General features: G+C 40.9%; 1 protein-coding gene across 5 annotated transcripts; it reads right to left on the reverse strand.

Moving 5' to 3' along the window:
* Positions 1–240: 240 nt before the first annotated feature.
* srek1 (splicing regulatory glutamine/lysine-rich protein 1) lies at positions 241–12,082 on the reverse strand. 5 transcript variants are annotated; one of them, XM_046067743.1, is made up of 12 exons: positions 11,543–11,676; positions 10,693–10,870; positions 9,738–10,531; positions 9,247–9,362; positions 9,014–9,160; positions 8,197–8,375; positions 7,881–8,011; positions 7,675–7,789; positions 7,445–7,549; positions 6,957–7,028; positions 6,767–6,881; positions 241–3,180 (listed from the first exon to the last, which is right to left on the reverse strand). In XM_046067743.1, exons 3-12 carry the CDS (start codon positions 9,766–9,768, stop codon positions 3,013–3,015), a joined length of 1,179 nt encoding a protein of 392 aa, XP_045923699.1. In that variant the 5' UTR covers positions 9,769–10,531; positions 10,693–10,870; positions 11,543–11,676; the 3' UTR covers positions 241–3,012. The 5 variants fall into 5 exon arrangements, with proteins under 5 accessions (XP_045923699.1, XP_045923698.1, XP_045923695.1 ...); XM_046067742.1 differs by having other exon boundaries at positions 9,738–9,859; positions 10,388–10,870; XM_046067740.1 differs by lacking the exons at positions 9,738–10,531; positions 10,693–10,870 and adding exons at positions 6,508–6,566; positions 11,827–12,082 and having other exon boundaries at positions 3,049–3,180.
* Positions 12,083–12,571: the final 489 nt, after the last annotated feature.

A 12,571-nucleotide genomic window follows, 5' to 3' on the forward strand; every position in this document is an offset into this window, starting at 1 on the left:
AAAGTGAATGCCCCGCCACCACAGAATGGACAGAATTCTTATCGATCATTAACAATACTGTGGGAGCAACAAATAAAGGAGACCGGGTTAGGTCTTTATTGCACACAGAAGTCCACAGTGAAACAGTTCTTTGTCAAGTTGCAGAAAACACATTATGATCCAAACCAGGAAACCAAAGGCTGACTGAGATCAATCTGTAATACTTGACGGTATGACACAACAAGGGCACTAAAAGCAAAATAACTGAACGAAAAGTCTCTTTATTGGTTGCTGTTGGAAACAGATCAGATGTATTTTTATAATCAAAATGAGGAGGATCACAGAGATACATCCAAGCTCTTCGATAACAGTATTACCAAACCTTCACAGCAAGTGCCCAATCCCCCAGGAGCAAACCGCGAATCGTTTCTACAGTGTATACCATACATAGTGGATACATTGATATAAAAAATAAAATTATTCACATACTGTCAGTTGTGTTGGAAATGCTTTACTAAATGCTATCACAGGTTCTCCACTTCAAACTGAAGCCTTGTGTACGTAAAAAAAAATAAAATAAGACAAAGAAAAGAAATACAAATACATGAAAATTAGGTTTGTAAAAGCCATAGCAGGATTTGGACAGTCGTAACGTCTTTAAGTCTACTTTTTTTTTTTTTTTTTAATAAAACAAACTTTTATAGGAACTTAAAAAAAACACTGAGCTTGATCTGGGGCCAGTTTGCAGATACATTTTCAACACAATTACAATACTGCAACACCAAAAATAAAAAACAAATCCACAAAAGTCCCATCAATGTTCAGCCTACTCTGCTATTAATTACTAAAGACAACTGACAATACTTTTTCATAACATCTCATTATTTTTATCTATTAAACACCCTGAACATCAAATTCAGGTTGCATCTGTCAATAAGTCTCAATATTTTATTAGAATATTCTGTACAATCTTAGTCTAGGCACTTTTTGACCCTTCTGTGCTTGCAAGCAGTTTGTTTGCAAGTGATATCTTGTCAGCCTCGTGAAGACTGCCACCTCCAGCTTTGTTAGCATCTCCCTTTCTTGAGCAATATGACCCGGCAGACATTTTGCACACCGCCATCATTTTTACAGTATAGGCCTGTGTCATATGTATGAAAACAGTAGATAGTTTCTATCTGACAGCGTTACTATAACAGTAAAAGAAACACGATACATTGTGATCTTGTGGAGACTACTCGCAATTTTTTTTTTTTTTTTTTTAAAGGAAGTAAGTGTACACCCATAAAACAAAAACAGGAGAAAAACAATGTATTCCTGTTGAGAAACTTATCTTTTTACTAAAATATATAAGCAAGAGGTTCACAGAAACAGCAGAACGCGATTCTGCATTCTCATGATTACAGCACTATAAGTCCCAAAATCAACACCGTACATTTTGCAGGACTCTCCAGTTCCAAGATGACGGAGAAAAATGGCACAGAGCAGGGAATAAAAGAACACTGCACAGACCTGGTAGTTCAAATCGTGCTTTAACACCGCACAACGAGCATTTTAGCATCAGCAGAGTGCCTTTAAAAAAAAAAATTAAATAAAAATACACACTCATGTTCTTGCATTTAAATTATTTGATCAAGAAACATGTATTAAATATGCAAAGTAAACAGAGTACGGGAAGTTGCTGTCACAGCACGAGCCACACCAAAACCAGCGCAGCAAAACAGTTACACCCCATGAGACCACAGTCCGAGAGGGGCGTTTCTTCTACCCCAGGAGGTGTCAATAAGGACACATTAAAGGACATGTCGAAGAACTAAACAGCTGGCTAATCAAACATTGTCAGTGTTAACAGGTAAACTGGTAAGAACCTTGTTTTGATGCGTACTCCTTTAGCTTTTTGGTGTGCTACTGAGCAGCAAATGCTAAAAACAGATACCACACCTAACATGATACTGGCCTGGATTATACTACAATCATTACATCCAGTAGGTTATTTTTGTTTTTGTATTGACCAAAATGCAACTGATGCAAAATACAGCATCAACCAACTCTGTGCTACCTGCTCACCACAGTACTGCTCTCTCTTTAAACTGGCTATATGATAAATTAAAAGCCTTATGAGGAACTGACAATTCAATTGGGGGCCTTTACGACACTTTAACAGGACGGAATTACAGGATGTAAAAGCTGAAGTTACTTAATCGTCAACAGTCAGTTCGAACCAGATTTAGATGAACATTGTAGAATAATAAGGATATAGAGCCGTCATTCTCCTAGAATGTTAATACTTTGCTGCCTGAGGAAGTGTGTCAAGATTGAAATGTGTTTACAACCCTCAGTAGCAGCCACTCCGAGCCTCTTTTGTGTGTTCTTTGCGTCTTTAGGAGCATGCTTTAGTGCACGTACTGAGCAGATTAAACCAACGTGGCAATAAAGGCGAATGTCAACATTTTAAAATCTCTACTGCTGAATTGTTTTCCCAATCTCACAAGTAAATGAGGCATAATGTAAGATACAAAATTTTATTACCACTAACGTAGATCGTTAGTGCATATTGCTCTTTGCAATATCAGGACAGAAACGTTTTTTAAGGAAATGACGTACATACAGTATGAGAACTACTGATAATCTTAGAGGCATGAAAGGCTTTTTGGACTTTTGAAGTGTATGGGTCAAGATGTCAGTGGAGGAATGGAGAGAAAATGTTGCTCTTTTTCAACAGGTAAAATCATTGTAATCAGGCAATTAAAATCTGGCTTCAGATTGCTAGAGAAACAAGTACCAGTTGTTTATAGTAGCTTGTGAGCCTGCAGTATTTAGTGTTGCACTTATATTACATTATATCATATGCAACCACTACAAGTCCCAAATTCTTCATCTTGGTGTGTTGCCAAGATTGTACAGTGAAAATCAGTTTGTAAAACTTTTTGAGATGAAATAGGGGAAACACGGTGTTGCCAGTGTTCATGTTTGCATACGCACGCGATGAGCTCATTTGATGGTACAAGATTAGTTTCTGTGGTGTTGTAGTTGTCACTTGGTGTTGTCTGCACACAAAGATGCATCCTCCTCACTGTGAGTCTTATAGCTGCCGTTGTGCTGGGCGCAGGGTGACGACGTTATGTCCTCGCTTAGTGTGGCTGAGTCTTCTCTGTCACTTTCAAAGTCTTCCTTTTCTTCTCTGTCATAGTCCCTTTGCACCTGAAATTTAAAATGAGTCACAATCAAACATGGTCAGCCAAATGTTGATGAAAATATCAGAGCTCAGGTAATCATGATGAGGTGCTTAGAGGAGTACTCAATCGACATAAGGAATATCCCGATGGCCCGGGGCCAGTTGACAGTTGCTCTGTCAACATCCCAAGTCAGGTGCCTTATTGCCTGAGTCCTCTGGCTGCCCTGTCTACAAAGTCAATACTGTAACTGTTAGGTGTCTGCTCAGAGCTCAGAGCACCTGGGCAATCGTATGACATGTATAACATTAATAAAGTAACAGTAAGTTCTTTTTCTCTTTTTTCCCCCCGGAGTAAAAATATGGAAGGGGCCAGTGCAATGCATTTTCACTGGAGTCTGTCCATTAAGAGAAGATCCAGTTGTATCTGTTACTGATATTTTGTGAGGACCAGAAGATTGAAAAAAAATTAGACCAATTTCAATTTTCAGAGAGCTAACTTTAAGCTAACGGTAGTTTGATTAAAGTGGTAATTCTATAGTATTACACCTGGGACAAAGATTGATAGCTAAAAAAAAAAATGACAAAGATATCAGTTTCATATCAGATATCGCTTAGCAGTTTCGTTTTTGTGGGTTGTTTTCATTCATGAAATCCTTGTGCAAGAAAAATGCCTTACATTGGTCTCTAATATGTAAATGGTAAGTACTGACTTTCCCATAACAATCATTTACGCATATCCTGCCCCGTCCAGGATGTGATTTGTTGGTTGACCAAAAGTGACATTGACAAGATGACTGTCAATGTCACTTTTGGTCAATGTCACAGCAGCAGGCTTCCTTTTCCTGCTACTAGAGAGCAGTCGTGCTTTTCCTACTCTCCCCTCTTATCTTGGCTTGCTCTTATTTTCTGTCTACTTTGGTCGTGTGGAAACTTTTCTCTTTTGACCACCTGCCTGCTGTTCTCCTGAAACCATCAAAATGGAATTAATCAACTGGTCACTCAGCGCTATTGACAAGATTTTCACCCAGTGGAACATTCGTTGCAGGCTACGCTCGCGTCTCGTGGGAGACCTGGCAAGCGGTTTTATCTGTGGAGGACATTGAAGATTTATGGATAATTGGAATTTTGTTAGTGGGTTTCCTGATTATCGGGCTTGGAATCTCCCTAATATATCATAAACTTGGTAAGACAGCCGCCAGCAAATTTACCCAAAAGCTGTCTGGGGAACTTAAAGAGTGCTTAAATGGGGTGAACGAAAAGCTGAAGGTTTTACATCAAAGGGCTGATCAGAACGGTGAACTGTTAAGTAACATCTCAGACCGGTCTGTGGAAGCGCAGAGGAGGATTGACACCATCGGGGCGCAGTCTGGTGAGCTGCTGAGAGTAACCACTGGTCTGACAATGAAATTAGAAGAACTGTCGAAATCACTACATGAACTGGACGCTGAGGATGAGAGCGATTGAAGGACACTGATCCGGATAAATGTTACAGAATCAACCTAAATTGGATTTAAAATTATTGTCTTATTTCACTGTGTACTTGTGCATGTGTGACAATAAAGCCATCTATCTATCTATCTATCTATCTATCTATCGGCTTTATGAAAAGCTGAACATGTTTCAACAAACGTCACCCGTTACAGCTAAATGACCAGCTAGCCAAACCCAGACTTTCTATTTCTTATCCCTGTTTGTCTTCTGTCTTACCGCTTGAGCTGCAGACAACACATCTGTCGCTGATTTTTTAAAACGAGCTGCTCACCGAGCGACCAGCCCACCTCCCAGACAGCAGTCCGACTATGTTTTGAATGATCTGCGGCAGGACGGGACACACACACACACACACACGCTAAAAGCACGGAGCACTACCTGGAGGCTAGGAAGAACTGCGATGCTACCAATCACTCTGTTCCTATGGCTACGCATATCATAAAATGACATTTATTACATGATTACATTTTATTATCATTATTATTTTTATTAAAAACTAGGGATGTTTTTGTTCTCCGAGTCGACTGAGCTGCCAGTCTTTGCCAAATATTCGGGGGCTGAGGGTTGGGGGAGTCCCACATGACTTTTATATTTTAGTTTGTCACGTGTATGGTTCCTGCTTTTTCATGGACAGCAGAGATATTGACGTCGCTGCAGTAAAAAATTTGATTGTTTCACCTTTTAACACTCATCTCCAGCTGCAGCAGCTGTTCTACAATGAGAAAATACAAGTAATACGTTTTACATGGGTTGAGTGTTTCAATCAAAGAAATTGTGTTTTTGAGTATCACTTCAGACAACTATGAAATACAGTACATGAGAAGGCTGAACAGACTCTGCAGTGCACCTCCAAAAACAAGCATTTTGCAAGATTGCAGTGGTTTCTGAGGAGAACATTTGTTCCGCTGACACTTGTACATGTTCTGATTGTTATCAACAGAAAAGATGGAGTGCGATAAGCCTAAAATGTGTTACCTTTTATCTCGCGGCAATCGCCTTAGTGTGATCTGTATAGTAAACTTTCAAAGTAGGTCAGTTCACGTGCTTTGATACTCGAGCTGGAGGGAAGTGAGACATTTACCAAAGAAACACAGTTTCTGTCGTGAAAATTCTATCAGACATAAAAAATTAAAAAAAACACACCCTAGATTAGAAGATCGATACCACAGTCATATCTCTACGCTAAATAGGAAGCTACAGCCAGCAAGCGGTTAGCTTAGCTTAGCATATGTGACTGGAATCAGCTGGTCTGGCTTTGTCTGAATGTAAAAAGGCATCTTGTCATTATCATGAGGTTGCCAGGCAACCAGCGGAGGCTTCAGTAAATGGCAGGTAACTCGTTTCGCTGAACAGAGTCAGGCTAGCTGTTAATCCCCGTGTCTCAGCTCCTTATGATAAGCTAAGCACCTGCTGGCTCTAGCTTCCTATTTAGCATACAGACATAAAAGTTATATCGATCCACTTATCTAACGCTCATTAAGACATTTCCCGAAATGTCAAAACATTCCCGTAAATATATATCTAAAAGGGCACATTTATTAGTCTCAGATGAGTGTCCCCTTGTGGCTCACATTCACATCGCCGTATGCCTTTAGGAGGATTCGGAAAAATGCAAGTTGAGACCTTTAGAAACAGGGACATTAATGATTAACTGAACATCTATCACCACAAAGAGATTGATGAGTCAAGAGTGAGCTGCTCTGCGAAGCACCATAGCATCAGACTTTTAGCAGTAAGGGATACCTAATGTCCATGAAGGGAGTGAGGAAGCATGGGGTGAGTTGTGCGGTAAAAATGTAAATTTTTTTTTTTGATCATTACAATAGACAATGATTGCTTAATGAAATAAAGAAATTGCTTACAAAATGAATCCCTGTCAGCTAGCAGGTGTTCATCGAGCACTTCTGCCAGGCATAAAGAGCTAGGGGAGGAAAACAAGGTCACTAACAGTGTCTTCCTCCTACCATAGTAGCGTGGAAAAACCGCTTGAATGAGACCTTTATGCTCTTCTCTTTTTCAACTCTGACAAACACCTCATTTTCCCCTTCATGCCTGACAAGTCTTTCAACAAAGTTAGGTGTTACTTGACTGCCCGACCAGGAGACGTGTAAGCTTTATTACCTTCAATGGCTTGGCCTTGCTCTTTATCCTGTCCTCGTCTTTGCGGCTCCTCTTCCTGGATGTGGAGCGGTCCTTTCTGTCCCTGCTGCGCTCCCTCCTCTTTTCTTTCTTACCTCTAAAAGAAGAAAAATAAAATCGACATTTAGAGCACCTGAAAACAGTTTGGGAGGATGGGATGCGATGGATTTACCTTTTTGGCGAGGGTGATCTGGCTTTCATCCGAGGGCTCCTGGAACGATCCTTACTCCTCCTCCTGTGGCCCCTTGTAACACATTAAGTGGATTAAGTCCATTATTTGGAGACAATTTGAGCTACTCATGGAAAAAGCAGCAGTGTGCATGAAAGAAACAAAAACATAAGGTCAGAGTTGATAAAAATCAAAACACGTATTACAGATAAGACCTTATTGTGTTAAAAGGTTAATAAAGATCAATCTGGCGCCAGATGCAGAACAAGAGCCAAATTCAGGCAGCTACTACACTCAGGTACATGGCGACCTCTACTGCCAAGGTTAGGGATAACAGGTTGGTGCTACAGTAGATCCGATTTAGTTTTCTTGATAATACATTATGTGATTAAGTGAATTATCTCAAATTAAACTACAGCAGCATATGGTGCTCTGCACACCCTCCAGGGCCATTATTGTTTTATACTGTATGTTTTTTGTTCCCAACATACCTTGAGCGACTACGACTGTGTCTCCTGTCTCTGGAGTGAGAGAGCCTCTTGTGGTCTCTTCGGGAACTGTGGGGGACACTCCTTGGCCACGACCTCTGTGGCGCTCTGCTCCAACACAAAGGGGGAAGAAAAAAAAAAAAAAATACTGTCACTGACTGAAGACAATCACAATCATATGAGCACAACGTCAAACGAGTGAAATCTTAAAACCCTGATCATTAGTTGGGCACCTGTGTTTCGAACGGGACCTTTTCCTGTGCATTCTTGAGTGTGAACGAGAGCGTGACCGCGAACGGGACCGGCGTGCCCTTGTAGACCGGCTGGAGGAACGCTTCTTTATGTCCGCTAGAGTACGAGCAACAGTCTCAGCATCAGAACGCAACTTCATTATTTTATTACTAGAACGTTGATACATGCAGCAAATCAAATGCTGTACCTGGCTCTATAGCAGCAGCAATGGTTGACTGGGCTTCCCTCACCCTCTTCATCACACTTTCAAGCTCCTTAGCAGCAGCCTGTGGCGTCATCTCTGGCGGTTTCACGATGGCGTTGTTGGAATGATTAACCCTGAAAGACACAAAACAATATCAAATGACACAAAGCACTAAAAGATATTATGTGCTCAAAATGATATGATTAATCACAAGCAGCAAATATTGATACTGAGTAAATAAATGACTAATTTCTTGATTTAAAATGTTTGCTGCTTGACTTGACTGTACTGCTCTGTAACAACAACACAATATACATACTTCAGGGGTCTGTCTCCAAACATGACTCCGTTGAAGGTCAGGGCTCTGGCGACAGATTCCTGCTCAACAAACTCCACGAAGGCGAAACGTGTCGGCTGAGTCTCGTCTCCAGCCATTCGCACAAACTTTACGTCTCCCACCTGCTTAAAAAACTCCAACAGCTGATCTGCGGTGGTGATCTGTGGAAAGAAAGATGAAGTACATTTGTTGACAACAAGTTTGCAGCTAGAGAACAAAAAGCTTTGGATTTAGTCTGGTTGAAAAGTAACTCACTCAATGGACCTATTTTAGTGATCCGTTATCCCACATAATCAGCACTGCATGGTCCCACAAGGAAAGAGCTTATTCAACAAGTCGTGCTGCATGTTGTAGCACTTGAACGCTCTGTTTATCTTTTCTAGCGGTCACAAAGAGCTTATAAACAAACAATTGGCTCTGAGCATTATAAGTTAAGACTAATGTGTCCACACCTGTCATGAATAATGGTGGACGGCTAGAAAGAGAGGACAGAAATTAGGCAATTTGCACTGCAATATGAATGAGGGAAAAGAATGCTACTTAGAGGAGGATTAGTCTGGTGATAATATATATTTTTCTTACTGTCAACAAATCCCACGAAAAGACCCTGGATCCTACAAACAAGTGTTGTCCGTGTAACCCACAGCCTGATATAGATAATAATATCCTCGATGCGTTATAGAGTAAATAACCAATACGTCATGCCGTTGCACTGGGTAAGATGTGCAACAGTGAACATGAGTCCCCCCTGCTGTTGTAAGAACTCACTAGGTTCAGTGTGAACACAGATTTGACTTACCTGTGAGTTCAAGTTGCCAACATAGACGGTCCTCCGGATCTCATCAATCTTTGAGGGATCCACATTTCCCATGAGGGGGGGCTGAGCCTGCACTGACGCTGCGGAGTCCAGACTAGCTGACAAACGATTCACTATGGGAAGGTTCAGCTGCAGGTGTGAAACACACACACACCTATATTTTACTTACATGACAGACAAACTGACAACAAGAGGGCTACGAGATGCTGACTCACATTCTGGAGTGGAGCTGGAGTAGGGATTGGTAGCAGCCCCCCACCAGGAATCAGACTGGGCACTGGGGTGGCAGGTGCCAAAAGTGACAATGCCTTGGCCTCCTCTGGGATTTTCCCTGCAGGACAGAAGCAGATATTAGTGAAGGCAATAGTGGGACTCTTCCCTCTGTCTCCTCTATGTCTGCACAATTAGCCCACTGTATTCTAGAGAGAAAGAGAGCATACACTTCCCCATACAGCCTACAAGTGTTCTACTGTCTACTCATGGTATACTGGAGACCGAGCACCCTTACTTTGCTTTTATGAAATTATTCTTCTCAGTCAATCTGAATTAGTATTTTCAATGAAAAAAAAAAAAATCTTAACTTGTTTTTTTTTCACAAAAACACTAGAACACTGATTTTTGTCCTTGGTCTCTTTTCATAGATCAAAAAAGAAAAAGAAAGAAACACAATGCAGAGTATGAGTCAACACTTTGATGCATGGGTCACCTGTACTGGAAACATATTGGTCATGAACCATACGATATCAAGCATGGGCGCTTTTCCGTGGGGCGATCGTTTCGCAGTGTTGGAAAGGTGTGCAACACAAGACAACCCCAATGGCTGCATCACTAATAGCACACAGGACATCAGATACAGAGAAGAACAACAATTTTAAGAACTGTAGGAAATGTTAGCCAAGACTTAGCTACAAAAAAAAAAAACAACCAATTAGAAATTTAGCTGATTCCACTCTGGATTAAAATCTGCTGCTTCTATTGCTGCAGAAGGGGGCTACATTAAGACTGATCAAAGGCAAAATAACTACAAATTCAGTTCATTACAGCTGGAGGCACTGAGTATGAATTACCATTGGTCTAACACGAAAAACTCTTCTAGTGCTAGGCAATATATCTCAAAACAAATAACGACGCAAAGAATTAATGCATGTGTAACGAATTTCCACGTTAAAAAGAGAGTATAATGTTGAATGGAGAATGTTTGTGTATTTTTAAATACTGAACATCCATTTCAGGCCTGTAATGTGAGGGGAAACTCGTAGATGTTGCCCTTTACTACAGATTTCATCACAGATGAAAAGTGCAAATAGAATATAAAAAATGCTCAAATGAGATATAGTTTTTATTACTGGGTCTCACTTTTTTAATGTCTAGCCCCTCCCTATGTCAACAGGTGACAAGAGAGTAAAGTGTTAGTGATCCTCCTAGCATCCCATGTGTGATACACATCCCACCGGTATGCCGTAGCAACCTGGACAGAATTCAATCACACACAAGCTGCAGCTGTAGCAGAAAGAGAGAGGGGGGGTGGGGGTTGGACAATAATCAAAACAACAAACCAAAATAACAAATATAAACACAACGCTAGAGATAAGCAATACTGTAGTTTCTAGATAGAGACAGTAGAAAGTGGACAACATGGGAAAGTATGAAAGGAAACAAACCAAAAGAAAAGAAAAATAAATAAAAAGAGACAAGGTGTCCATCTTGGAAGGTTCAGCAGGCTATTCTCCTGGTCACATTCCCCCTTGAAGGCTGCGTTGGCCCGATCGGGGATAGTGGCTTGGAAAACAATGCCTGACTCAGGCTAGTGTAGTGTAACAGCTGGGCCAGTCTAGTCATCTGATATGCACACATAATCACACAGAAAAAACATACAAAACCAAATTAATAAACTCAGTAGCCATCCAGCACTAAGTCACGTGGACAAAAAGCATCAAGTTAGAGGTGATATCATTTTTGACTGTACACAAGGGAACAACAGTGGCACCAAAGGGGAGGGAGGTTTAAAGAAAAGGAGCACCAAAATATGAAAGAGAAAGAAAGGGGATTAAGTTAGCTGTGTTGCCATGGAGATATTTTGTCATTTCCACGAAACAAGTAACATTAATGGCAGTTTCTTATGAGAAATACACTTGCTTCCAGAGAACCCAGTGTTTACAGCGAGGTTAACCTAAATAATGCAATGTCTTCAAAAACACAGCTCTAACGTTAATGTTGTCAACAATGACACCAAACGCAAACCTTGGCTGGGCGCTTTAAGAAATTAGTTAACTAGGGTTTTAGTGAAGTGATATCACCCATCACCTGTGTATAAAATACTCGTGACAAAAGTGAACTAGCCAATGGCACGACTTGCCAATTGCATGTGAATAAAAAAAATAAAAACAACAACCCGGAATTCAACCAAAACACCAAAAGGTTGGATTCAAGGGGAGGAGGCCATAGCAGGTCCATTGAGGCAACTCAGACATTTCATTATTATTTCTTTTGAACGAAGCGGGTTGCACTCACCTTCCGCACATGGCACTACTATCAAAGCTCTGTCAACAAAAACAGTATTGGTGAGATGTTGCGCCACACCAACACTGGAGGGGTCTCGGTACTTTATATAACACACTTTGGACGAGAAAGACAGATGGGCATTGCTGTGAAAGGGAAAGACAAACAGAAAAAAAGTGGGGTTAGTTATTTTATTACACTCATTACTTCTTCATTTTAATGTTTCTGTGGATCGCAGACAGGTCGCAGAGCCGCGGTTTTGCCTGGCTAGCCATGCCGGGGAAGGTTGCTCTTACTCGGGCGGGTAGAGTCGCAGCTCCTCGATGTCTCCCAAGAAACCGAACAGAGTGCGCATCTGCTCGCTGCTCACGGCCGAGGACAGGTTGGTGACCTGGACCACAGCAGTCCCTGGTATCCCGCTCATTTGAGCAAACCGATATATGCGTGGACAATCTGTATTTATACAATATTTATTTCTCTGTCACCCCGCTCGGCGCAACGCAACGTTACAGTACATCCAGGCGGGCGGAGCGAGAGGTGTCACTGGCTTCCTCTTATGTTTTAACAAGAGATAGCAAAACACGTAGAGGTGCACTACCGCCCCCTACAGTGTTGGACAGTACATTACTAACAGAGCCTCAAGTCTGGACCAAAACACGTGTGCGGTGTTGACCCCATGGAGAAAGAAATAAACAGTGTTGGGAAGTACATTTTCTGAAGTACTATACGTGTACAGTTTTGAGGTACTTTACTTGAGTATATCCATTTTCTGCTACTTTATACTTTTACTCCACTAGGCTAAATGCCACATGCCAATTTTGCACTTGAACCCCTCTACATTTATTTGATCATTTTAATTGCTTTTCAGATTAATAATACAAAATATAACAAAAAAAATACATTATGATGTATTATTATAGGTTATAAGTTACAGCTTTATTAGGGTGCGGTGTTCACAAGTTACCCAGTAGGCCTAGTGTGTTGTAATTTATATCATTACTAATATTTAAAATGTATTTGTGATTTTGTATATTACCTTAT

This window comes from Micropterus dolomieu, linkage group LG13 (genome assembly GCF_021292245.1).
Source record: "Micropterus dolomieu isolate WLL.071019.BEF.003 ecotype Adirondacks linkage group LG13, ASM2129224v1, whole genome shotgun sequence".
NCBI lineage: Eukaryota > Metazoa > Chordata > Actinopteri > Centrarchiformes > Centrarchidae > Micropterus > Micropterus dolomieu.

Excerpts from the sequence above, each read along its gene's own strand:
- srek1 (XM_046067739.1), bottom strand. The coding sequence starts at position 11,954 with ATGAGCGGGATACCAGGGACTGCTGTGGTCCAGGTCACCAACCTGTCC. Across the intron at positions 7,550-7,674 it reads AGGTCCCGTTCGAAACACAG|AGCGCCACAGAGGTCGTGGC; the intron begins GTGCCCAACTAA and ends GTGTTGGAGCAG. Across the intron at positions 3,181-6,766 it reads GCAAGGCCAAGCCATTGAAG|GTGCAAAGGGACTATGACAG; the intron begins GTAATAAAGCTT and ends TTTAAATTTCAG.